This window comes from Brachypodium distachyon, chromosome 3 (genome assembly GCF_000005505.3).
Source record: "Brachypodium distachyon strain Bd21 chromosome 3, Brachypodium_distachyon_v3.0, whole genome shotgun sequence".
Taxonomy (NCBI): domain Eukaryota; kingdom Viridiplantae; phylum Streptophyta; class Magnoliopsida; order Poales; family Poaceae; genus Brachypodium; species Brachypodium distachyon.
Window position 1 is genome coordinate 9,885,131 of NC_016133.3, and position 27,481 is coordinate 9,912,611.

General features: G+C 51.3%; 1 protein-coding gene and 1 non-coding gene across 3 annotated transcripts; both read left to right on the forward strand.

Moving 5' to 3' along the window:
- Positions 1 to 2,313: 2,313 nt before the first annotated feature.
- On the forward strand, positions 2,314 to 13,152 carry LOC100842963 (negative regulator of systemic acquired resistance SNI1). 2 transcript variants are annotated; one of them, XM_024462138.1, is made up of 16 exons: positions 2,314 to 2,509; positions 2,619 to 2,685; positions 3,435 to 3,528; positions 3,769 to 3,831; positions 3,932 to 4,021; positions 4,426 to 4,494; positions 5,747 to 5,828; positions 5,913 to 5,962; positions 6,054 to 6,086; positions 6,149 to 6,349; positions 6,435 to 6,505; positions 6,578 to 6,647; positions 9,731 to 9,796; positions 10,769 to 10,921; positions 12,509 to 12,633; positions 12,741 to 13,152. In XM_024462138.1, exons 1-16 carry the CDS (start codon positions 2,395 to 2,397, stop codon positions 12,817 to 12,819), a joined length of 1,428 nt encoding a protein of 475 aa, XP_024317906.1. In that variant the 5' UTR covers positions 2,314 to 2,394; the 3' UTR covers positions 12,820 to 13,152. The 2 variants fall into 2 exon arrangements, with proteins under 2 accessions (XP_024317906.1, XP_003571251.1); XM_003571203.4 differs by lacking the exon at positions 6,054 to 6,086.
- Positions 4,566 to 4,976, forward strand: MIR5177 (microRNA MIR5177). Its single transcript, NR_126923.1, has one exon. It is a non-coding gene; the product is annotated as a microRNA MIR5177 (primary transcript).
- Positions 13,153 to 27,481: the final 14,329 nt, after the last annotated feature.

The following is a 27,481-nucleotide window of genomic DNA, read 5'->3' on the forward strand; positions in this document are numbered from 1 at the left end:
AATAAATCTAGTGCCCTAAAGGTCAAAATCAGGTGCCCTAAAATTGTTTTCAAGTGCCCTGTTATGCTAATCTATTGGAGATGCTACAAGGCTGAATTTGACATTAATGTAAATTATGATAATTCGGTTTCCTCAATCGGCTTTTGCCTTTTGTTGCGTTTGGCTAACCTTCTTTTTTTTCTATTATTATTATTATTATTATTATTATTATTATTATTATTATTATTATTATTATTTTCGTGTGTATTTTTCAATTACAAATTATAAAATAAATTTCGCACATGAAAATTCAGAAAAAAAATCATCTTCGACTTTATAGCTGGTTCGTTTTTGCTAACCTTGAGATTGGTAGGAATTGAGAAGGATTGAGGGAAAAATTATATGCCATCCTCTCAATCCCCACCGTTTCCCCTGGATTTGTGGAAAAAGGGATAAACGAACGTGGCCTTAACAACGTGTTTGGCGAGTTTAGAGAGGGGGGAATGGGAATTTAGTGTAAATTTCCCTTCACACCTACGAATTACCACGTCCCCTCTCGCGAACAGAAGCGTGAGAGTCTCACGATATAATTTCCGTTCCTTTTACCCCCTAAATTGTTAAGGCCATTTCCAATGCAGGCGTTAGTACGGGCTCTAGGGAAATAATTCCCACCCGTTTTGCCATCGTGGGACTCAATCCCGGGCACATGGCTGGTCGTGGAGTCGGAGTCGGGTGCTCGGCCATTTCTTCCAGTGATTTATGTGGACAGAATTCTTCACCAAGCATCGGGAGACCAGTTGATTGCATTGGAAGTCTAGACTGCTGGAATAGACGCTAGCTGAAATCCTATTGTTAAGCGTCTGTGCAAGCTTCTTTCCACTGGACATGGCCTAATTGTTCCTACCAAAACAATATGTGGATTTGTATAGAAATCACTTATTTGTGGATTATACAAATCCAACCGAGACAGTATTTAAATTCTTATGTTCTTTTACTTCCATTCCCTGTCGCCGCCGGCCACAAGGCCTCCCCCTCCTGTCTCCCCCGCAACGCCGCCGCCGGAGGGGGCGCCGGCGAAGCCACGCGCGCCCAAGCAAGGGGGCGGCGGGGCAGTTTCTGCTCTCCTCGCGCCCCTCTCGGTGCTTGGCGCGGGGGGCCGTTGTAGTCGTGGGCGGCGAGCGGCGGCGTGTAGGCTTCGCAGGGCTGCGGGCATGGCGGTGCTCTGGCCGGCGCCGGTGCGGTGAGGCCGCGCGGGCGCTACGTGCAAGGGCTGGTCGTGGCCCTCCGTCGGGAGCTTCTTCTGGGGCGGCGGTTTCGTTGCCGAGGCCGGCGTGGCCAGATCTGGAGGTGGAAGCGCCAGATCCGAGGTTGGTGATGCCGAACCCGGTTGGTCCCGTAGCCGTGCTACTGGGATCCGTGGTGGTGGCACGCGGCCGCCATCTGCGGAGTTGTGGGCCCGATCGGGGCTTGGCGGCCCAGAGCCATGCTGCCCTGTTCTGCTACTTGTGTGGCCACGATGGCGTGGCCTGATCCGGTGCGTGGGACGGTTGCGGCGTCCTGGCCGGTGCTCGTTGGTGATTTGGCACGTGGCGTCCGACGCTCGCAGTGGTGCGGTGGCCTCTGGTCGGGACCTTGGCTCGCGGTGCTGTCTGCTCCTGTCTGTGATGGATTTGGTGGCTGCGGGTGAAAACCTTGGATCGACATTGTCGGTGCCGATGACGGCGGCGTCTTTGGACATCGTTTCCTTCTTGAAGGCGTCGTTGTGCAGTTCCGCCACTTCTCACCCTTTGCAAATGAGGTGCATCCGAGCGAAAGCTCTGATTCGGTGTCCGGATCGGGTAACGGCGGCGTCCTTAGACGTCGTGTCCTCCTTGGAGGCGTTGCCTCTAGAGCCCTCATTTGGCGGCTGAGTATGCTTGCGGCGGGGGGCCTGGCCAGGGAGGGCGGCTTCGTGCGACGCGGGCTTGCCGATGCTCGAGCTGTTACTGTCGGGGCAACCTCTTCTGGCTCCAGTCGTAGAAGAAGCCCAGTTCTGCCTACCTTCTCCGGCGCAAGGAGCTGCTCCCTATTCGGCGTCGTTGGAATGGAGGGGACTCGTCTTCGCAGTAGCGGTTTGTTTCTTCGGTTTCGTCCTGTGTTTGCTTTTTGTCAGGAGTTTTCGTTCGGCTTTCCTAAAATAAGCCGGATATTATTTCTGTTTTCTGGTTCGGTTTTCCTTATAAACGGCCAATTCTTTCTTATCGAACGACGGGATGGACCGTTTGCGTTCTTAAAAAAAATTCCCTGTCTCTAATTACTCTCGACAAAACGAGCTGCAATAGGGGTTACAGTTACAAACCAGTCACGCCAGATCACCTTATTTCCCGCCTCTCAGGGTTCCCGGCGGAGAAGAAACCCGCCCAAACGCCCCGAGAAATGGCGCCGCCAATCGCCGCCGCCGCCTCCGCTTCCGACGGCGGCATCGAGGAGAATGCGATGGCTATCCTCGACACCTTCGGCGTAAAGGACTCCCGCGACCTCCACGACGACCGTACCCACACCCCCCCCTCCCCCTTTTCCTCCCGATACTTTCTAGGTCTCGTTCCTCTTCCACTTATCTGCTGATCCAGGGGACTAACTCCTTGCCGTCATCTTGCCAGGAGCCGCCTTTCTGGAGGCCGTGCGCTCCGGTTGCCTCTCCGGCGACAAACCCTCGTCCCCGTCTTGGTACGGACCTCATCGCGCGTAGAGTAGATTGGTCTCCTCATGTCCGCTGTTCAGCACGATGTCGATGCTGGCAGTAATCCAGTAATCTGTCTACTGTTCGGACATATTATTGTGCACATTTTTTGGTGATACTTTCGATTCCTTTTGCGCTGGTTCATTCGCTTGCTAAATGATTTGCTTTATTCTGTCTGTGATATTTGCCCAGCCATCTATGTCGACTTAATGAACTTTGTCTGCAGTCATCTGTTTTTCTTTCAAGGAAAAATTCGAAACTGACCTGTCCACTGTTTTCTCATTTTTATGTTTCGATTACCTTATTGCAATATGGATCATGTGAGGATAAGCTTTTGTTACTCGTTTCAATTATAGTGCAGCATTTGCACATGTTTTTTTCCTTCATTTTCAGCTCTGAGAGGGCATTGCTAGCATTATGCAAGGAAGAGGGACAAAGGCCCAGTTCCATTCTGTAGTAAATACATGCGAACCATGAAAACTAACTCTAATTTGAAGCCTGCTTCTGTTTCTTCAAATATATAATTACATATATTCATTATTGCTGCAGTTTCAACTTCTATGTGCACTAGCACTGTGAGACAAAACCATGTTCCAGCTTAGGCAGCTTATTACACTCTTCCACTAGCTGAATTTTTTTGTGCAATTTTTTTCAATATTTATATGTTGAGTTTATAGGTTATTTTAATTAATTACTGACACGTGATTCTTTTTATAAAATCGTTTACTTCTGGAAGGAGAATGTACAATGCTGTATTTCAGATTCTTCAAAGCAGCAGCTCTCTGGAGCTTACCATCGCAAGTTTCCATCTATTAATGGAGCTGGGCAAGGTGAAATGCTCTCTCTCTCTCTCCCTGTTACTCACGAGGAAGCTAGGGTTATGGTTTCTGAAATGAAACATAATTCTTCTTCTCTTGGGGTTTAGGGCAGCTCTTTTTAATTTATTGCTATAATACTGCACTGATTTGCCACCAGACAGTCACAGTACCAATGAAAGATCTATAGGCTATAAGTATACTGCCATTCAATTATTCATCTTACTCCACGTGCTTTTTGATGTTAACTTGCAGCAATATCCAAGAGTATATTTGACAAATTCTGGTCCTCACCAAGCGGTAGTTATAGATAAAGAGGTAAAATGCTGATATAATTTCAACCACCACCCACTGTTTTGTGTTATGCTTTTATTTCATTTTAAGATCTTACATGGATTAGTACTTTCCCATTCTCCAGTCATGGTCACCATTCCTCCTTGGCAACAATGCTCTTTATGGTGAGATTGGGGGAAACACCAGTCGCTTAGATCACCTCTTTGATTCTTCGGTAAGCTGGTGCTGGTGTGTTGCATATCATTTGCTTATGCTGTAATCCATACTTGTAAATTTTACTTTCCTGCTGATGATAGATATTCATTTTGATTTTTTCCTCGTTCATATTGGATAAAAAAAATGCCCTTATTGTGTGTGATTTTTGGAGCCAGGATAGGTTAACCTAGCTAATTGATTGTTTAGTTCCCCAAAGACCATTTTCGACTGTTATGGCATGAGCTGCTAAATATTGTTCAGTAGGAACTCGGAATTACAGTTGCCTACGTGCCATTTGGGCTGATTTTGTTATAGATTACTATCTTTTGGATTTTAAGACTACTTGATAATATTGATAGTCACGTTTAGCTTCCTGATTTTTCTGTACCGTGAAGTATCTAATTCTGTTTTACCGTTCTGAAGAGATTTTTGTTGTTGGTGGAGGACATGGTTGAAGCAGCTAATGGTAAAGATACTAATAATGGGCTCAAGGTAATTTTTTATAGTTTCTAACTTCTGAGAATATTGGAGAAGTCTACTTTTCAATCCTGAACTCCTACCAAGTCCACTTTTGAGCCACGAACGTTAAAATCGTCTGAGTTGCACCCGAACTATGAAAACTGCCTGTTTTTCAACTCCATGTGGTTTTAAACAAGTGGGTTTGACTGACAACGATGCCGTGTATATGCTGTATCACTACCATAACACTGGCATGACATCAAACAGATCAGTCTCTTCACTGGATGCGCATGGTTCGGGTTAAAACCATGCTAAACTCTCACTACTCATCCTGTTCCTCATTGCCCCCTCTGTCCTCTCTCATTTCTGGTATGTTTGACGGTGGGCCAGAGATGTGGCAAACCACTATGTCAGACGAAACCATTTGTGAAACCATCTGAGGTTGTAAAACAGACAGTTCTGACAGTTAAGAGGTTGCAACTCAGACGGTTTGGGGGTTCAGGGTTGAAAGTTTGACTCTTGGTGGAGTTCAGGGTGGAAAATGAGTCCTTTCAAGAATATATGGCCCAGCTGCTTGGTCATTGATGTTTTGTTATTTCCTAAGGTATCCTGTTGTCCTTTGTCTCGCATTGGTTGTTGATCATCACATTATTTAGCTTATTTATTGAAGCAATTAGTTAATCAAAGAAAGGCTGTTACAGAAATACAACGAGTGTGCAGCGCGTGCACACAATACTTCTGGTTGATTCTCTCCTGCTCTAGATTTGTTTTTACTGGTCCTTGATTCTTTAAATGATGGGAGTAGTTATTAGCGATTATTAGCTTCCTCTGTTGATACTTTGTTAGTACCCCCACTGTTGATCTTATATAAAGTTCCCAAATATTTGAAGCTTTAAACTTTGTGATTATTAGCAACGATTGGTCCAAATACATAATTATGTTTACTGCCACTAAAATGCTACCATCTGGGTCTCCCCTACAGTTTTCTATTTTTTTTAAACTGTAACCATCCGATTTATGTTTGAATGTAAATTTATAGATCATGATTCTGTAGTTATTAGCAACAAGAGAAATGGATGTCAGTGTACATTTTTGAAGACTCAAGTCAAACCACATCTTGTAAAGATAAATTTGACGGAGCACGATTAGGAAGGATTACACATTGGGTCTTTCTGCTCATCAGTATTTTCGCATTCCTTAGGAGTACTATAGAATGAAAATATTCATTTCTAGTATATGTTTTGTTTGCTCTTGAAGATTTGAAGTTTGTTCTTCTGTAATTTAGCATGTAGAGAACATGGTGATGTTCAAATATCTCGTTAGCACACTTGAGGCTGATTTTTTACCTCGTCAAATTGCATATAAAGGTAAAATGCTCATAAACTTAGCTGTTTTTGTATGCTTGTGTAGAAGAGAAGATATTCTTATCCACTATTCTGGTTTTGTTACAGAGTCATTAGATTGGTCGATTTTGAGGGAATCTCTTCTGAATGTGCTTCTGGTACGAACTATATCAGTAATCTTAAAAAAGATCTTAGTTTTCTGGGCTACATCATCTCATGGTGTTTCTTTAATTTTTTGTTGAAGAAAAGGTTTTACTGGTGAATGGCTGCTGTCATGTGAAAGTAATGCAACTTTTGTGTTGTTTTATGACATCGTTAGACTTCCTGATTATATTCATTCACAGGCTTCGCGAAAGCTGGTATTCAAAACTCTAGTCATGAAGTGCATATCCTTTCTAAACCAATGTCACCGGGAAGTTGAAGATAACCTTTCTTCTAAAGAAGATTATCCTAAATCAGCATCTGATCTAGATTCTTCCTTGGCCTTTTCATCGCTTGTTCTTGAAAGAGAAGTGCTTTTATCTGTTCAAAAACTTTTCATCATGGTGAGTTATATATAGTATAGAGTTTCTTTAATCACATACGTAGCTTGTGTGAAACACAGGTGCTAACCATTTCGATTTTTTATAGGTTATAAACCTTGACTTGATTAGGAAAGAAGCAGACAAACTGGGCCGGACTTCCAGATCTGATGGATTCAGGTTAGGTTCTGAGTTTCATTTGCTTAAGTGTGCTCTTTGTTAGTGTCTGACATTCCATTTCTTTCTTTGTAGGAATCCTATCTTGGAAGTTGTTTTAGATGAGCTATCATACAACACAACGAACTTATCTTCAGTTCTATTGGTGACTGCAAATCATTCCATCCGCTTTGTTTTTTTCTCTATTTTCATGGATATGATAACTTTCTGTTATTTGAGTGTTGAACTTGCATGGGAAATGAATTGATGTTGCTTCTGCATGTAAATCTTGTTGGGAACCAACTCAGAGTAGCTAAAACGTTTGTCTGAAAGCTTCAAGATTTTTACTTGATTGTATGTAGTTCGCTTCATGCCAGCTACAGATAGAAAATGAAGACCACATACTAAGTTGGAACAGCTGATTCAACTTTCGAAATCGGAGCAAACTCTTCTGTCCTGTCAATTCATGAATCAGTAATCAGCATCTACGTTGTTAGATTTTTCTCAGGAACAGGAAACATACAGGCACATGTTAAGCTTCTGTGTATTACCTCACTGAGATAGAAGATAAAGGTATTTACCACGTGTCATACGTGGTAAGCAACCAAAAAATCTTGATAAACAATAGAAGATAAAGATATTTCCATAGCTTTGAGTATCTACATTGTTATGCCAGCTTCAGTGAATTCGGTTGTTAGACATGTCTATAGTTTTTATATTGTGAACGTAGGTGAAAACCTCTATCAAGTGAAAACTTGAAAACATTCAATCCTAGCCATTAGATATTAAATAAACGGATCTGATAAAAGGTGGAACCTCTAATTACTTAAACGTATTTTATGAAGAAAAAAACCAAGACCTTTAATCACGAGTTTTTTCTTCACAAAATGCATTTAAATGATTACAGTTTCCAGCTTTGATCTGGCTGGTTTGTTTGTTTGTTTGAGATCTAATGACTAGGATTGGAAGTTTTTGAGTTCTCACGTAATAGAAGTTTTCACCTTATACGTTGCCATTTATATTAGCTGCATAATGTCCCAGTTATATATGGAATTTCCTGCTTATTTACCACACCTGTACGTGTGTATAGACTGGCCTATGGTCTCATGGGAATACAAGTTGCTATTCCTAACATTTGTGATGTTCTTTGAGTCTTTCCCTCTTAAATTCCACTTAATTTATACAAATCAGCTGAAAGTGACTAGAGTTAGCCAGTTAGGGCCTCAAATAGATAATCTGTCATCATAATTCTGACTAGTTTGATTGCTTTGCTTTGTGGATAGTGTCCAAACTTGCGCATGAATGCTTCAGCATACCCATGATTGTAATTTCCATGTTCCTAACTTTTTGCTCCTTGAAAAAACTGTGGTGTCAGCAAGGGTCTTGGTTTGATTGCTTACTCCTGATAGTTCAATCGGAGTATACTGTAGGTTGCCATTTTTACAGCGGCTCCTTTTCTGTGGCTTGTTTTGGATTTACACCTTCTCGTCAACATTTGCTTCCTTTCTATTAATTGATTGAGCAACTTTCCTGTCTTTCAGTTGAGAACAATTAAATTGAATATAAATTTACCCCTGTGAATCTCCTTCAAAAATATCACTCTTGCAAGGTTAGCTAAAGGATGACTAAATAACGCACATATCCTTGCTGGAACCCACTCCCATTGGGCCAGGGGTCCCATTACAGACTAGTTTGATTTCATTGCTTTCCACGCACTCCAAACTTCTACAAAAATATCTCAGTGCACACATATTTGTAATTTTTTTTTTGTTCCTTAGCAACAAAGTTTTAGATCACGGGATTCTTGGCTTTGCGGTGAGGTCCTAAAAAGGCTACAGCAGCTATTATTACTACTCATTCTATCCAAAAATATAAGGACAAATTTGAGGATTGATGGAACCAAGGAAAACGTCCTCCCGAGAAGGGCGCTAAGTCTATGAGGTTTACTCAGTTGATTTCCTGCTAGGCCAACTGCAGTGCAGCATGTAGTAGAGTTGCAATTAAAAATCAATTTCGCAGGACATAGGGACTTGTGAATGTGATGGGAACTCAAGGATCAATTTATCCTTATATTTTTGGATTTCTTAGATTACGATTTGTCCTTGTATTTTTGGTAGGAGGGAGTACTGCTGGAGCTATTCCACGCTGTGTTTTCTTTTGTCGCACACTGTCTTTTAACATTGGAAACTAGGAAAATGTATTAAATATGTACACAACAAAAGTCTCATTGACATGCCTAAGTAGGAACACAAACTAATGTGAAGAACAAATAATTCTAAGAATTTAACAGCATCCAGTGTTTGTGATGCTGAGAACTTGGAAGGGAAGATACATAGGTTTGAGGCATTAGTGATTGCCTGCTTTGCCAAGTCTGACAGTGCCTCCAAAGTTGATGACTAAGTATCCACCTCTGTTAGTTTGACGGGCTTTCACATGTTTTTTATGTTGGGTAGAAGAGTGTTCAATGTCATCCGTATGGTTGAAATTGAAATTTGGTTTGTTGTTTTGGTTCATTGACATTTATATGGAATAGCGGTAACGTAGCTTGTTACATGCAGATTGAATGAACAGCACTATTTTGGCGTAGTTACTGCCATATTTGCGTTAGCAGAACATTGTGACATAGCTGCGATACCTTGCTATTTAGAACATTGCTTGGTAACTAAACTCTGACAATGATTAGGCATACGGCTCAATTTACCAGTTCCTTTTCGTAGTGAAATGTGAATGTTTAGACCATTGCTGATGGGCTAACTTAACTCAAGGCGAACGAGCCCTTGGCGTAATGGTTAAGGAACAACTCTAGAAGCACTCCTCAGGTCCTGAGTTCGACTCCCCGTGGGAGCGAATTTCGCCCGCTCTCACACGGGCTTTGGTGCCACTGTGTATGGTGTGGGGCAGGGGTTCGGGGGTTTCTCTTCTTCTTAATGCAAATGCCTGGGGGGTGGCTTACCCCTTTGCAGGTCGAGTTTTTTTTAAACTTAACTCAAGTGTTTAATAACCATGTGGACACAAGATATCTGGTGCCATTTAATATGAAAACATGTTCCTGGAGGCTGGAACTGCCCTGCGAGGAATGCTAAAAAAAATGGAAAAAAATGATATGAGTCTATTTGGATATCAGAACTTATACCTGGAACTCTGCAATTCACCTTGTTTCTGTCCTCTGTTCATTTCCTCCGTACTCCACTTCAATAGTTCTCAGCTGTACCTTTTGTAGTAAATTATTATTTTTATCAACTGTTGCAGGCCTTCGTGGAATGGAAGTCGAAGTTGGAGATTATTTTGCTGTATTTCTCAAGATATTATGTTAAGGTATGCTAAATTTACTTCTATTAAATCACCTGAATGCAAAGCATGCAAAAGGCTCTTGTGCAACTTAACAAATACCCCTTGTGAGACAATGTTGAGTGTTTCTTCAGTACACCTCATATTTTATTTTTTGTAGTATCAAGCAAATGTTTGTACCAGCAGTGTTGATCTCCAGCTGATACAGCTTTAACAGTCTCTTAGATAATTTCTCCAGTACAGAATGTCCCACCCCCAACATGTTTTGATTGGCATTATCTGCACCGTTTTATTTATTCATTACGTAGGACTAGAAGATGCACCTGTAGTTTCAAACTGAGTTCTGAAGTAAATAAAAAATCATTTTTAAAAATTCTACAAGTTCAACCTAACATGCTCAATTACCTTTCACAACGAAAATGAATTCCAATGTGAAAACAGCATGCAAGGGCAGGACGATATAATCTTTCAGCATGCAATGAACTATCTGTTCCTGGTCCATGCTTCTCTTCTACCCCTCTTATTCTGTAACCTTCCCTCGCTACCCTTCTACTGTACCATGGCTGACGACCCTTATCTTAAGTGAGTAACTCACCCTAGAATGGTTAAAACATACTTGTACAAGCCAGTTTAGACTCCTAAAAAAGGTAAAATTATTTTCGTCTTTGTAGGTCACATTTTACATCAAATGCCCATGTTAAACACTTGCTGGAAGTTGCGTTTCTGGGAGATGGCTATCAAGTGTCAACTATAGGTGCAAATGTATGTTACAAACTTAGGTGTTCTGTATTTAATTCTTTTTCCGTGGGCATAGATTCTGATTGACATCTATTTTGACTGAAGACAATCGTTAAATTTCTAGTATCGGCATGATATTTGTGGATTCTCATTATCTCTTATAGCTGAGAGCTTCTGCATATGCTTTTTTAGAACATCATTTTTTTTTGTCATCGAAGCAAAATCATGGATGTTATTGCTGCATTGTTTTTTTGTATGTAGCCTGCAGTCCGTACTCGGAGGTCAGATAATTCACAACAAGATTTGACAGTGGAAAGTGTTCTGAGTTTATTTTCAGCAGCCACAAGCGCAAAAGCCATTGTGAAGAACATGCATCCAGACAATGCTCAACTTTTCTTAGCACATACATACCAGGTTAGGGACTTAAATGTTTGCTCATGTTTTTCTATAAAAGAAAGTTTGCTTCTGGTGCCTTGCCAGGTTAATCTTACCACGATGATGGATATTTATTTTGTTGTTCTATGCCCTAAGACATATTCTGTCTAGATTTTGGATTGATGTGATTATATATATTGTTTTTTTTGTTCGGGACGAGTATATATTTTGTTGTTTTAGAGAACGTATGAAAAGCTTTTGCACATTTAGGGCATTAAAACTGGGCACTCTAGGAGCTCTCTCATGTCTCCACCCTCCTGAGCCATCCATTCTCACGTGTGGTTGTCCCTGTTGTCCGCACTAACTGGGTCGAATGTCCTAAGGGGCTGCTATTTTCGTAGAACATTTGGCAACCACCGGTTGATTGGGCTTTTTCCCAGAAAACCCGAAACTCATTTAGTGCACCATCTCTGCCCAACCCATGTGGCTAATTCCATTTCCAGGCTGACCACGGAAAAAAGACCGACAAGCAGCCCAATGAAACAGATGTTACTAAGGCCCCGTTTGGATTGCAGTATTTTCATAGAAAAAACATAGGGTGTGTGATTCCTATGCAATTGAAACATTTGGACCGTTTGGAATGTAGGAATGGGTATGGGAACTTTACAGGATAGGAATTCATTTCCTTTGCTTTCACGGGAATTCCATGGGAATATAAACATCCACTAGCATCTCATTTTTTCACTCGCGTGCGCAAGACTAGGAAGCTTGTCAGTGCCGATGCATGTGAGCTGTGGCATGCAGAGCGCGTCATGGCGTGGGAACTGGGGAAGAACGGCAGCACCAGCCCGTACTAGTAGAGGAGAAAGTAGCCCGTACTAGAGGATAAAGTAAGAGAGAGGAAGAGGGGGAGGGGGGGGAAGAGAGAAGAGAGAGAGATTAGTTGAAGATATGCCAATTAATAAAATATATGATGGTTATTCTATCAACTTGATTAGGAAATATGTCGATAATTTTACTATATTGTTCCAAACTTTCATTACAAGTTTTCTATCATTATCTAATACAGGGAAAATGAAATGATTAATTTTAACCATATTTTATGCTTATGTAGATATATTCCTGTGTTTTCAGTTTCCTGTGTTCCAAACATGTTTTTGTAAAACTTTCCTGTGTTTTTGATTCCTCTGTTTTGCACATGCATTCCTTTCCTATCCCTGTGTTTTTTTTTCTATTCCTGTGTTTTGAATTCCTGTGTTCCAAACGGGGCCTAACTTATCACACAAGCAGGGGCCTATTTGCACGTAAAAAAAATCCTAAGCTATTTCTCCTGGAGGTGCATAAATATAAATAAGTTTATGAACAGTGGTCATCTTTGCATTGTGGAACCCTGGTTATTTGTCGGTTAGAGGCTGAGAGCAATATAAAGTCCATTGATCCATCAATCCAACCATCCACTCTAGCTGTTTAGATCTAACAAGATGCTGCGTGGAGCGAGACAATATCTAGAGCATGTTCTTTCTTTTTTTGGTAATAGCACCATTGTTAAGAAACTTGAAGCAAGAAAGTGTTCCATGTTTGATATCTACCCCTTAGGTTGTAATTTAGTCAATTGCATATTTTCAGGTCTGCCTGTCTATTCAAGGTGATTCTAGCAAAAATACTGATGCAACACAAATGATTGGAGCGACTCTCCTCCAGATATCTTGCAAGTTTGTGTCCGCATTTCAGAATCTTAGAAAAATGAACCCGTGAGTATATTTTATTGCCTTAGTTACACTGATGTCTGATGGCACTCCATTTGCGGCATTCCTAAAATTTACGCTAAGTTCCGTTTTTTCTTTTGTCGTCTTTGCAGGAATATAGAGATTTCTCCATTTGAGAAAGAAGCTTTGTTTACTGCTGCAACACTGACTAGGAAACTGCAGAACGAATAAAGAAAGATAAGGGCCTTTGGAAGTGAAACATGCGATCAAATTGTAAGATAGTTAATTTAGGATCTTTTGGCGTTTGCAGTCTCATCTATCGTACCGAAGCAAGTATCTTGCCTCTGCAAATTTCCGTTATTATCCCCTCGAATTGAAGCATCTGCGTGGCATGTCTTCGGGGCGGATTTTACTCCCCGACCGATATCAAATGCATAGAAGTTTCTGAATGGCTGATTATTAAGTCTTTTGCACACAGTTCTTCGAGGATCCACGCCCTAATAGGCGAGTGTAGACACACTTTTCTTTTTTGGATGCAGGAATGTGAAACTTGGGTTGCAGCTACTACTCGGAAGAGATTACATTACCAAGTAAATCTAACCGTTCATTTTACATGGGCATTTAGACTCTTTTTTTTGTTTCGTCTCGGCCACGAACCCTTCCCGCGCCTTGCTGTCGTCCATCCACACTGCCGTCCAAAACGGCTTCGAGCACTGCGAGCACGTAGTGGCGGCTGCACAGATCCAAATCGATCTATGGGAGGATTGGAGGAAAGATTGATTGATTAATTTTAGAGCAACTCTGCTCGCCCCCTCCCCCCATTTTGCGTTCGGCGCTAGCTCATTTTGGGGGGTGCCGGTGCACCCTTTTTGTTTGAAGCCCAGTCGCGACCTAGCCGCACCCCCAGACGTCGACCCCCCCAAAAAAATACAATTCAAACAAAGTTTTGCCGTCATTTCACGGGCCGGCCCAAATCACCAAATCGTCCAAGTTCATCACAAGTTCCGGCGATCAAAATAACATCAAACTTAAATAAAAGTGAAATCACTCGCATCCTTCGTCTTCCGCCAGCGCTGATGGCACTTCTGAGCCCACCGGTGGTGTAAGTGGTCGGAGTTGCTGTTTCGGGCGGTGAGGGCGCCGATGGAGTAGAAGTGGCCGTTGCTGCTGTGGCCGCCGGCGCTCTCGCTTCAGCCAAAATGAGCTTGCGCTGGCCGTTGTACCACGCCTTCACCTCGGCGTCCATGCCGGTGGTGTCGCATGTCAAGATCAACAAGTCCTCCCGCCTCTTCTTCGCCGCGACATTCGCCTTGAGGATCTAGAGCTTGTCATCTTGCTTCTTGATCACCGTCGCCCATTGTGACGCCGCGACCGCCTCCCTCTTGGTGGCGAGCTCGTCTCACTTCGCGGCTTGTGCGGCAGTGTTGGACATGCACTTCTCAATGCATGTGTACAGGCGCTCCGTGGCCGGCGCGGCATCCCTCATTGCCTTTGCCTTCTTGTGGCCGATGGGCCGGCCTTCCGTTGCCGCCGGAGGAGCGGCTTTAAGGTCGTAGGGGGCGGACTTGGTGAGGCCATTCCGCGTCTCCGTCCACTTGTCGCATGTCTCAATTCTTGCGAAGACGTGGATGAACTTGAAACCGGCGCCGTCGTTGTCGTCTCGAAAGGGCGACCATCTACAAGACCGGGCGGCAAATGTTAAAATCGGCAACAAAAAAGCTCAAAAAAGGCGCCAACTTACCTGATCGTGGGCGCTGCTGCCGCTTGCGGGTCGCCGGCGCACTTCTTCTTGAATGCCATGCCACTTGTTGCACACTTGTTGGATCATTTGCCATCGGTGCGACAAGCCGGACTCGTTGCGATCGTGGGTCACCGACGCGAACTCCCGATCAATGACCCGACGCTCATCATACGCCGTCTTCACACGCCTCCAATAGGTGTCGCCGAATTGATTCGCGCCGGTGAAGGGATCCATGCTCACGACCTTCCAAACTTCGGCGAGGCACTCGTCTTCCTTGGCTGTCCAATTGGGGCCTCGGCCTCCGCCGCCGGCCTTCTTCTCGGCCGCCGCCTTCTTCTCCCCCCTCGGCTCGGTGACGACGGGCTCCACTGTCCCATCGGCCCATTCTTCCTGCTCTTCGGTGTCCTCAGCGGCGTAAGGCTCTTCTTCTTGGGTGTAGGTGTAGTGGGCATGCTGGGAGCTGTCATTGATCATGTCGGCCATGATTGAGTCGACTTGCGACATTCCCCCGAACGGGTTGACCGCGGGCTAGCTGTAGCCGACGGGTAACTGAAACTGCTGGAAGGAGGCAGACGGCGAAGCCCCCCGCTGCAGAGGAGGTGAGGAGAAGGCGTTGGGGTTGAAACCACCAAGGGGATCTGTGGCGAAGGTGTTGGGGTTGAAGCCGCCGAGGGGATCGGCGTCGGGGTAGTCCGGCGAGAACCGGGAGAGGGACGGCGTGGCATTTCCATGGTTGTCATGGGGCATATGGGGAAACACCGGCGACAGGGATGACGAGGAGCTCCCTTGGCTGCCGCTGCTCCAGTGCTGGCTGGAGGGTGGCCGCCTTGTGCGCCGCCATTTGCGCCGAAGCCGCAACCCTCTGCGCCTCCATCTGCCAGGCCATGTCGGCGTTTCTCTCCTTGGCCTTCCTCTCCCAATCGCCCCCCCAGAGTTGGGTGCGGCCTGCGGGCGCTGGCTCAAATCTTGGGCCGCACCGGCTAAATTTTAGAATTGGGGGGTTGGGCTGGGTGGGTTTTCGGGCGCCGGCACCCCCATTTGGCGTCGGGGGGGGGGGGGGGGGCTTTAGGTGGGGCAAGTGAAGATGCTCTTAGTGCCTGCCTTGTGTTCAATGAATTGGGCCCAAAAGCGGGGCATGGCACAGTCGTGGGGCCACCGATGTAATCCCCGCTCGTTTTGAGGACCTCCTTGTTGAGGATTTCGCCGATGTCCTTCTGGATCTCGTACACGAGAATTTCTGAGTTGTGCTCTAACTCGGCATTGGCCAGAAACCAATTCCTCACATCTTCGAAGGTCTTCTTCCCCTTCGGCTGGAAGTCGTTGATGAACTGCTGAATAGTGTGCGCGCAGTAGTAACCACAGTAGACAGATTCTTCAGGCTGTTGCTCGCAGGGGAACCTGAAAGTGTGCCTGAGGGGAGCGTCAGGATTGCGGCTGAAGCCAGGCATCGCGTACCATTTCACCGCGTCACGATAGGCCGCGTCGATGACATTTTTGATCAGCTCAAAGTCGCGTTGTAGTTCATTCTCCTTGCGTCGTAGTGGATCAAAATATGTGACCCCTCCAAGATCGAGGTAGATGGCGATTGTCACCCAATGGTCGTTGTTTCACAAAAGGACGCACATTGTATTAGCCAAATAATATAACAAGCAAGTCTTCCGACGGAAAAAGATGTATGTATTCACGGGAATTGAAAACAACTTATTGTAGATGGTACAATATCAATATAAAATGGCGGTCTTGGTGCTTCAACATGAATTAAGGGTCCGTTTGTTTGGGATTGTTGAAGCCGCTCCAACAGCTTGTACTTCGTGGAATCCGGAGCCCAAACAAACAGAAGATTTTCGTCCGGATTCTCGTAGCCGCTCCAAGAAGCGCTCCAAGCCAATACACAGCGAACTGGAAGCTGGGGAAGGGGTGCTTCCCGCAGCAGTTGCGGCTCCAAAATCATCCCTTGTACCGAAATACCCTCCCACCAATTCACATATTACGTACCAAATGCCGCAAAACGTTTCGCTTCCTTTTTCCTCTCACCCGGCCACATCCCGAGCAGAGCGCCAGAGCCCGTCTCCTCGTGCCTCTCCGTAACTAGGGTTCTCCCCTCACTGGCGCCAGAGCACCAGAGCCCGTCCCCTCACCGGCGCCGCCTCCGGTGGATCTCCCCTCACCGGCGTTGACGACCCGGGCCCTCTCCTCCGGCCCAGAAGCCCGCACCCCCCGGCCCCTGCTCCTCCAGATCCTGAGCCCCAGCTCCCGCCGGCCTCGACGCTCCCAGCCCCCGCCAGCCCCGACTCCTCCGCTGCCAAGGTAGGCATAGCCTCCTAGCCCCGTGACTTGCCTGCCTCTCTCCCCCCTATTTCCTATTGTCTTGTGCAAATGTCAAAATTGTGAGATGTGCAAATGTAGATGTGTGGATGTGCAAGTGTTTGACATGTGCAAAGGTGCAAATTTCAGATGTGTAGATGTGCAAATTTTTTGTCACTAAATGCTTACTGTTTTTTATGTATATATGGGATGAAATATATACTTGTTTAGATGGAACCTGTGAAAGTGGAACCTGTGAAAGCTATGTGGGATGCTACCGCGGCTAGAATTTTTTGCGAGTGCGCCACCAAACAAGTCCAGCTTGGAAATAGGCCAACCAAATTCTTGAGTGCTACCGGATACAAGAACTTGGTGGCAGATTTCAATGCTCAGACCGGAAGAAACTACGAGAGAAGGCAGCTGAAAAATCGTTGGGACAATTTGAAGGCTATTTATTCGGCTTGGGTGTTCTACAAAATTAAGGCAACTGAACTTGGATGGAATGAAGAAACGCAAACCATAATAGCTAATGAGGAGCAGTGGACTGAATTGATCAAGGTATAAAATTTTCTTATGCAATGATAATTTATTCAATGCCATGATATGTCTCGCATAGACAAGTAGTAATGCCATGATATTATTTGCAGCTTCACAAGCCAATAAAAGCATTCAGCAAGGGACCACCGGACAACTTGGACTTGATGCATATTATGTTTGATAAGGCTAATGTTGATGGTACCACATCCGTTATACCGGGAGTGGAAGAGGTTGCTGCCATTTTGTTGTCGCACGGTGCTCCGACACCGGGGGCGTGCGGCCACGGCCCCCTTTTAGGTTCGGCAGGGGTGTCGGGGATCGCCCCGGCGATCACCGGCACGGCCGATGGGCCCTACGGGGCCGGCGAAATGATGCACTAGAGGTGCGAGCTAATCAGAGAACACATGCACGCACGTTTTTACCCAGGTTCGGGCCACCCGGAGGTGTAAAACCCACGTCCTGCCTGTCTGAGCTGATATTGACTACAGATCAAGTGTTACAGGTTGCCGGGTGTGTTCCCGGGTACTCTCTTCCTTTGGCTAAGTACTCCTTACTATTCTCTGCTAACGCTAGAGGCTAACTGCGGGCTGATCGAACCGAACCCAAAGAACAGGCTACTGGAACCAACTGGGATTCCAACCCTTTGACCGTTGGCGGGGTCCTCCTTTTATACTCAAGGGGATGCCACAGGTGCCATGGTGCATGGGCTACAAGTGTTGAGCGGGGAGGCATACAACTCCCCCCCCGTTGAGCTGGTGGCGCGCATGGACGCCACCTCTGCCGCTAGTGGTCTAAAACCCTAGAGTAGGATTGGACAACCACTGTTTGCATGATCTTGACGGGTAACGCCCCTCCTATCGGCTCATTTAATGAGCCGTCGCCTTACTCCTTGCCCCGGTGGGGCCGCGCTCCCCACGCCCGCCACGCGCCCGCGTGGCGCTGTTGATCTGATCACTGGGCCCCACCCTTGAGGCGGGGGCCTGCGCCCGGGAACCCCCCTGTCCCGGCAAGTCGCTCCCCGGGAAGCGCCCGGGCCCAACGCACCCGGGAACCTCCCCCCGGGAAGCGGCTTCTTGGGAGGTGCCCAGGTGGGAATATTCCCCGAAGCCCCGCTAGCCCTTCCGGGCTGGTAGCTTGCCGGGCTGCTCGTAGCCGCTGCCCGGGATGGAACTTCCCCGGGAACTCAGGGACGGGGCCCACGCGTCGCGCAGCGGTGGTACCCCGGGTGCCACTGGTGAGACAGTAGCCCCCGGGCGTGGGCCGGCATCACCTGTTCCCGGAAGAGTGTTCCCGAGGTCGGTTGCCGGGCTACGCCCTCAACCAACCCTAGGGTACGGAACCGGCCGTTACCAAAGGGGGAAAAACACTCTGCCCCCATAGCCTTCGTCTTCATCCCAGCGCTCCTGCTAGCTTTCGCCCTCACTCTCCATGGCGCCCCCCACCACCAGAAAGGGGAAGGAGGTCTAGGTCTCAAAGAAAGCCGCTGACAGCAAGAGTGAGGCGGCAACCAAGGCGGCCGCCGCCAAGGACCAGAAGAGGCGAGAGATGCGGGCCACAGTCGCCTTCTACCGCCCCGGCTACAAGGGCGAGGCGCTGGGGAAGCTTCGGCACGCCGTCGCCTCCAACTTCAACGAGCACAGGGAGACGCTGATCTTCCCGGCGGGCATCGAGCACCAGGACAACGACTTCCGGGTATTCGCGCGCTTCCTCCTCTGCGGCCTGGTGCCTCCCTTCTCGCTGTTCCTCCACGCACTGATGGAGTCTTACCAGCTGCGGGTGGCGCAGCTTCACCCCACGTCGCTGTTCCTCCTCGCCACCTTCCAGTTCCTCTGCGAGGCGTTCGTGGGGGTGATGCCGTCGGTGGGGCTCTTCCGCCACTACTTCTACCCCCGTATTGACAACGCGAAGGCGATGTCGTCAGGGGTGGTGTTCCGCGCCCGCGACCAGATGAAGTCTGAGTTCATCGTCTGATCGGGGAAGAAGATCGAAAAGGAGTGGCGGAGCGATTGGTGCTGGGTCCGAGTGGATGACCCCAAGAGTTCATCCAGTCGCCGACGGAGCTGCCGCAACCCCAAAACGGCTGGCAGGACAGGTACCACCGCGATGCTGACCTCCTCCCCATTGTGGAGAAGATCAAGGCGCGGCGGCTGGCGGGGCTCACCGACGTGGACGTGGCGCGCACCTTCGTCCACCGGCGCATAGCCCCGCTGCAGCTGCGCTCCCGGCCCGCGTGGATGTACACGGGTCTCGGGGACAGGACACACCTCCAGCAGGACGGCGTGGACTTGGAGACCCTCAGAACGTGGGTGAGGGGGATCTCCGGCGAGAACTTCCAATCAACGGAGTTCCCGCCGGGGGTTTCCTCTCTTCACGCCGGCGTGAAGGCGCTCAGGGACATCGTCGGCGCCTTCCCGCTCTGCAACGAGTGGGGGTTGATGGATGACACCCCCACTCGGGTCCCGCTCGCTCCCCTGCAAGCCCCCCGCGAGAAGCAGGTGCTCGAGGAGAGTGGGGGCGGATCTGAGCCCAGCTGGCCCTCCCTCCAGTCGCTGGACGACGAGGCGGGCCAGGCGGCTGCGTCCCCGGAGGTCGTTCCCGTGGACGACAACGACGAAAGCAGCGACAACGCGCCCCTGATCGTGAGGAGATCGAGGGCGTTTGCAGCAGCCGCAGCCATCTCCTCGACGGCGACGTCCGCCCCGGCTGCGGCCACCAACCTTGCTGCGGCAACTACCTCAGGGGCGCCTGTCGGTACCTTGACGGCATCCGCGGCCACAGGGGTTGCCGGGGCCTCATCGGCGGTCTCCGCCTTAGCGGGAGCCGCCAACACCGTGGCTACAGCCGCTCCCAGGGCGCCCGCCGGCACTCCGGGAGCGCCCGCGTCCGTAGGGGTCGCCGGAGTCTCGGCAACGGTCTTCGCTCCAGTAGCGGGAGCCTCCCCAAGGTTGGTTCCCGGCACTGGGGTGGCATCGCCGTCAACACCCAAGACACTCCGGGTCGTGGCGACCCCGCGGGCGCCTATGGCGCCACCTGCTTGGGGGTCTTCCGGGGTTTCGCGCTCCGGCGCAACCCCCGAAGTCCAACTCGCCGGCGGGTGCCAGCAAGAGGGCGAGGAGTGATTCCCCGCCCGGCACGCCCAGCAAGAGGGTGCGCATAGATGCCAGCGGCGCCGCCGACCCCACCGCCACAGGGGTCAGCCGCGACGCGATCGCGCCTGATGACGGCCCTGCCGCCACGGAGGCAGGGCCGGCAAGCGGTATGTCTTCTTTACTTCTCCGCAGCTGCATTTTTTCAGTTGTTAGTCAAACTCTTGAACGTACCTCTTTCTGCAGGGGGCGGCAGCTCGCCTGCGGCAAGTCTCTCGGAGGCTCCCGCCGGCGCAGGCAAGGCAGGAGAGGCTCCCCTCGCAAGGTAACCGTCCTGGCCACCCTTGTCCGTTTTTGATAGCTCCATTACTCGCCGATCCTCACGTTTCTCATCGTTGCAGGCACAAGTGCGCCGGCACCTGGAACGGGCGCGACCGTGGTCGATCTTGACCCGGTCGTCGAAATCGCGGGGGCGGAGTTGGAGCCGGAACCGGCTCTCACGTCAAACCCTGCTGCGACGGAGACAGTGGCAGTGGTGGACACCGCCGCCACTGAGACGGCGCCTGACGACGTGTCCGCAGCCGCGGACGTGACTAGCGCGGGCTCACCTGCCGCCAAGCAGGAGACAGCCCCCGCCGGGAGCAGGGTGGCCTCCCCAGCCCCGGGGTCCCCAGGCGCAGGCGCAGGGGAAGTTGCCAAGGGAGGACAGCAAGACCCCCGAGAGCAGGCTGGCGACCCTGCGCACACCCCTACATCGGCAGCGGGGGCTTCGTCGTCCTCGGCTGCTCTCCCCGGTACCGACCTCGGCACCCTCGCCGGGGTCGCTTGGAACCCCATCACCTGGGATCCGAGCATCTTCGAGCGGGGGCACCGGTTCCTGGATGCCGTCAGGGACCAGCAACATGCCTTCATCACCTCCTTCAACGAGGTGAGGGAGCATCACGCCGCCGCCAAGAACCAACTCGGCGAGGTGCGGGAGGCCGTGGAGAGGGAGTGGCGAGAACTGTCCCGGCTGCGCGAGGAGACGTGCCTCGCCAAGGAGGAGGCGCGGCTGGCCCGGCAAGCCTTAGAGGACGCCCGGGAGCCGGTGGTCCTGGAGGCCGAGCTCCACCGGCAGCTGGAGGCCCAGCGCACGGAGCTTCAAGGGAAGCTGGACTCGATGGCGGCGACCCTCGAGGCGGCCCGGAAGGAGCATACCGAGGTGCTCGCGACGGCCCAGACGCGACTGGACGAGAAGAGTGTCCTGATCGCCAACTACCGTGGCGAAATCTAAGGCCTTCGCGTCATGCTGGAGGTGCAAGTCAAGGCCACCGAAGATGCGGTGAAAGCGGCGGACTAGCACGAGCTCCAACTTGGCTCCGCGAAGGACAAAGCGGCTGGGCTTGAGACCGAGCTGGCCGCCGTCCGGGAGGAGCTTGCCAAGGCCGGCAACGAGATCACGGTGAAGACCGCGGAGGTCGCGGCGATGGAAGGCAACGTTCGCAAAGCCAAAAAGGCTGCGCCCGACGCCCGACTCCATCACGGCATGCTGATCGGGCAGCGGCAGATCGAGACGGAGAAGCTACTGAAGATCGCCCAAGCGCTGTGCGACCTGCTGCCGAAGTTCGAGCTGCAGGCGGCGGAGGTGGACGGGACAGATGTCACGACGCTGATCCTGGTGGGAAAGCTTGGGGCGCTCGACGTCTGGATCGACCAGTACGGCGCCAACGAAGTCGCCAACTGCGCTCGGGAGGTTGCCGGGACAATCCTCCTGCGGATTCATCTTCGGGACCCGGAATTCCCCTTCGAGTCCGTGCTGGACACCTGGTCCGATAGCGAGGACGAGCCCATGCACACCCAAGCAGTGCGCGAGTTCGTCGACGAGGTGGTCGAGCGGATGCAGATGAAGCCAGAGCCCGATCTCCCCACCGACCCCCCGGCCGAAGATGGCGGCAACTAGTTGCCGCAACCCCCAGCCGTGCTTGCCGCTTCCCAATGTATCTTCTTTTGTTTGCTTTCCCTGGAAGTGTGGCGCTTAGCGCCGTTTGAACAATTATACTTCGGATTAGCCCATGTAATCGTTCGACTCTTAGTCAATCAAGCCCTTTTAACTTGTTCATTTTCTAGTTCATTGTTCCCGGTGCTGTCTAGCGGGGTGGCCCTTTTAGCCTTTGTGCATTTTGCCTTGTGTTGCAGGGGACTCGCCGCCTCACCCTTGACTAGACCAGGGACCCGGGACGGACCCGCGGTGCCGACCTGGGGCCAAGCGGTAGCGGGGAGCCACTCCACTTGCGGGGTAACTACTCCAGGCCGTGCCCTTCCGGGACGGACCCGCGAAGCCACACGGGGAGCGCACTCCCCCCGCAAGCGTCCTTCTAACACTCCGGCTACGCGCAAGATCTGGGGCCACACCTAGCGAGACAGCGCTCGATTTTGTTCAGTTCTTAGCGAATTCAACGTTCATGTTCAGGCACTTAGCTTTTTTGTTCAGTCCGATGCTTCGAGACGCTTGTCGGAAAAGTGCACCTGGAGCACTGCCTTGGTAGTGACCCACCCCGGGTACCTGCTCAAGGAAAACTGTTTCTGAGGGATGCGGCAGGAACGCGGGGGCAGGATCGCCACCAGCGGCAACTACCGCCGACGATGCTACCACCACGCTCATGCAGCAACCCTCACCTTCAGGGGGAAACCCTGGCCTAGGAGGACTCCGCCCCGGGAGCTGCCGCAAGATGGCTATAACGTCCTCGCCGCCAGCTGCGCCCCACCCCGGGCGGCGGGCACGGGTGGCGAGGAAGTTATAGCCTCCCGGCGACAGCCCCCGCAACTGGGGAGACCTGGTTTTTCTGGGGAGCTCGTCCCGAGGGGCGTAATAGCCCTCGTTGCCTAGGAGCAAAACTGCTCGAGGGCCGTGGCAGGGACGCGGTGATGGGCCGGAATGGGCGGCAGGCGCCGACACCGGCGCCATCACAGCATCCTCGCAACAGCCCGCGCCCGAAATAAGGCTCTCTCAAGGGGAATGCGGCCGGGACACTATGATAGTGCACCCGTCGGCACAAGGCACGGATGGCATGCACTACCATAGAGTCTCCGCGGCAGCCCCTGCTCCTTGCGGAGGTGTCTTATGGAGGGATGCGGCAAGGGCACTGCGGCAATGCACCCCGTCAGCGCCGAACACTGATGGGATGCACCACCACAGTGCCTCCGCGGCAACCCTCGCCCAGGAGCCACCCGCTTGAGGAGGCGCGGCAGGAGCACGGCGGCAGTGCACCCGTCGGCGCAGAACGCGGATGGCATGCACTACCACCGTGCCTCTGCGACACCCCTCGGGGCGGGATCGATGGGGTGATGCATGAGCACCGATGGAATGCACCACCATCGCTCCTCCGCGGCACCGCCCGCCTTACCAGCCCCTCACTCGTCTTCGCTCTGAGCCGTTCCGTGGCCGGGGCGCGCCTTTTGTAGGCGCGGGAGAGGGGCTTGCCACCGCACGCGACGGATCCGCGCGGCACCCGTGGCGTCCCTACCTTGAAATGTGGCACAGTTTCCGCCACCACGCATGCCAAGCCGCTGTGGTACACGTGGCGGCGCCCTCCTGAGTCAGAAGCCTCAGAGTGCGGTGAGTCCCTTGTGTTGCGGTCGTCCCGCACCACAAGGCACCGGTGCATGCCGCGACCCGTGGGCAGCCCACAGGCATCACAGTGCACAAGATTCCATCCTTTCCTGCAGCTTAGATTCTTACCAGGCCCGAGGTGCTGCAATTTTTTTCGAAATTCACGAAAATACACAAAGCAACATGGACAAACTCCTCCTGCCTCCCAGCCCACGGGCACAAAGGGGTCGATGCCAAACTTGGATGTGAGCATTTCATTTCCCAGGCGCAGCAAGTGCGCGGTGCACGTTGCGGGGAGCCCGGCAACTGCACGTCCCTTGATGCATGTTGCGGGAAGCTCGCCAACTGCATGTCCCGTGATGCACGTTGCGGGAAGCCGGGCAACTGCATGCCCCGTGCCGGAACGGTCCGGCAATGGGTTTATGTTTTCGAGGCTCCAGCAGCCCCCTGCTCACAACCAAGTATGGAAAGACAATTTTGTGCACTTAAAGCAGGAGACAGAAGAAGGAAGAACATGCGAACAAGCAAGGCGAATTCAAAGCTTAGGAGTGAAACACTTATCTTTATTCACAATAACTAGTGGTTTACACATGGGGGCTGCCTGGTTACACTAGTTCGAGAGGTATGCATCGGCGGCATCACCTGAGGGTCGTGCTCCGCCGCTACACCGGTAGAAGTTGTGCAAGTGCTCAATATTCCAACTATTGGGCACCGGCAAGCCGTCTTCGGTTTCCAGCCGGATAGCCCCCGGCCTGGTCACATGCACTACCCGGAAGGGGCTCTCCCATTTCGGAGTCAACTCGTTCCCGGCCTTCGTTCCTTGTATCTGGCGCAGGACAAGGTCTGCGTTCTCGAGCCCCCGGGGACGGATTCGCCTGTCGTGATAACGACGGAGTCCCTGCTGGTAGCGCGCGGCTCGCACAGCAGCCCGGCATCGAAGCTCTTCGATGAAGTTTAGATCGTCGACCCTTTGCTCGTGTTGGCTGGTGTTGCCGTACGTGCGTACCCGGGGAGATCCATGCTTGAGCTTGAGGGGCAGCACCGCTTCTGCCCCGTAGACAAGGGCGAAAGGAGTTTCGCCCGTTGCCCGACTAGGTGTGGTCCTGATCGACCACAACACGGGCTGGAGTTCTTCGACCCAGTGCTTCCCGTGGCCTTTGAGCTTGTCAAAGGTTCTCGTCTTGAGCCCCTGCAGCACTTCTGTGTTGGCTTGCTCCGTCTGCCCATTACTCCTTGGATGAGCAACGGACGCGAACGCAGCTTGGTGCCCATGTCTTCGCAATAGGCCTGGAACGCTGTGCTTGTGAACTGTGTGCTGTTGTCGGTGATGATGCTGTTGGGCACACCAAACCGGCACACAATGCCTTTGAAGAACTTGATGGCCACCTGGCGGTGACCTTCCGCACTGGTTCCACCTCCACCCACTTGGAGAACTTGTCGATGGCCACGAACAGATATTCGTAACCGCCAACCGCCCTCGGTAGCTTGCCGACGATGTCGAGCCCCCAGACCGCGAACGGCCACGAGGAAGGGATGACATGTAGGGCCTGCGCCGGCTGGTTGCTCTTCTTCGAATGAAACTGGCATGCCTCGCACGTCCTCACCAGCCGCTCTGCGTCGGCCAGGGCCGTGGGCCAGTAGAAGCCGTGCCGAAACGCCTTGCCGGCTAAAGCCCGGGAGGCCACATGGTGTGAGCATGTGCCTCGGTGTATCTCCTCCAACAGTGCGCGCCCTTCATCCTGCGGCACGCAGATGAGCTTGACACCGTTCGCACGCCTGTGGTAGAGGTTCCCGTCCACCACAGCGTACATTTTGGCTTGCCGCGCTACTCGTTGCGCGGCAACGTCATCTTCTGGGAGAGCCTCCCCTTTCAAGTAGCGGGTGATCTCTTCCGCCCAGGGAGGGATCTCCCTGCTAGCGCATCCCGCTATGTCAGCGGCATGGACCCCTGCTGCTGCAGGGGTTCCTTTGGTTGCCGGAGGGGCGTCCCCGGCAGCCGGCTGGGGGGCGACTGAAGGAGCTGCTTGCTTCTGACAGAACACCCCCGCCGGAGGTCTCCGGCGCTCTGCTGCCATCTTGGCCAGCTCGTAGCAGCAAAGTTATCCTTCCGCTTGACGTGCTCGAAATGCAAAGCCTTGAACTTTCGTTCTAGCTTGCGGACCTCCTCCACGTACGGTGCCATCTGCGGGCAGTCGTAGTCCTTGTTCACCTGGTTGATCACGAGTTGGGAATCGCCACGAACAACTAGGCGCTTAATGTTGAGGGCGACCGCCGCTCGCAACCCGGCGAGCAGGCCCTCGTACTCCGCCGTGTTGTTGGTGGAGTTCGCGAAGTCGAGTTGGACAGCGAACCTCAACTGGTCCCCTGTTGGTGACTCGATGACGACCCTGGCGCCTGCTCCTTGGAGACTAAACGCGCCGTTGAAGTAGAGGACCCAGCGGCCCTCGTCCAGCTTGCCGGGCAGGCTGGTCTCCAGTTAGCTCCCTTCCACGCCTGTGGATGTCCATTCCGCGATGAAGTCCGCCAAGGCTGTGTTCTTAATGCTTTTAGAGTTGGCGAAGTGAAGGTCGAACTCTGACAACTCCATCCTCCATTCGGCCACCGTCCCGATGGCTTCACGGTTGGTGAGGGTCCGCTCGAGGCAGAATCCCGACACCACCGTGACGCGGTGCGCCTGAAAGTAGTGGCGCAGCTTGCGTGACGCAGGGAGAATCCCCAGAAGGAGCTTCTGTACTTGCGGGTACCTCGTCCGTACGTCGCGTAGCACTGTACTAATGAAGTACATCGGGTGCTGCACCAACCGCTTCCACGCTGCCGAGGTTACCGACTCGGGGGTGGTCCCCAGGTTCGAGGCGGTTGCCGGGGGCCGCTCAGCCCCCTGCCCCGCAGCCTCAGTTCCCGGGACATCTTCCTCCCTCTCGGCAACCAGCAGCGAGCTGACCACCTGGTCAGTGGCCGCTAGGTAGAGTAGCAGCGGCTCGCCCGGCTTGGGGGCGACGAGGACGGGCGGCGACCTCAGGTATTGCTTGAGTTCCCAGAACGCCGCCTCGGCCTCGGGAGTCCAGTCGACTGGACCCTTCTTCTTCATTACCTTGAAGAAAGGCAGGGTGCGTTCGCCCAGCTTGGAGATGAAACGTCCCAGCGCGGCAACACAGCCGTTGAGGCGCTGGACATCCTTCACCTTGCAGGGGGCCTCCATCTTCTCGATGGCTTCTATCTTGCTCGGGTTGGCCTGTATCCCCCTGTGTGAAACCAAGAAACCCAGAAGCTGCCCGGAGTTGACACCGAAGGTGCACTTATCGGGGTTCAGCTTGAGCTTGATCCTGCGGAGGTTGTCAAACATCTCCTGCAGGTCATCAATCAGCGAGTCCCCACGCTTCGATTTGATGACGATGTCGTCCATGTAGGCCTCCGCGTTGCGGCCTAGCTAGGGCCCCAAACATTCACGCAGGGCGCGCTGGAATGTGGAGCCCGCGTTCTTCAACCCGAAAGGCATGCATGTATAACAATAACAGCCAACCGGGGTGATGAACGCTGTCTTTTCCTCATCATCGACCGCCATCTTGATTTGATGATAGCCGGAGAAAGCATCCAGAAAACTCAGCAAGTCACCACCAGCGGTAGAATCAACTATTT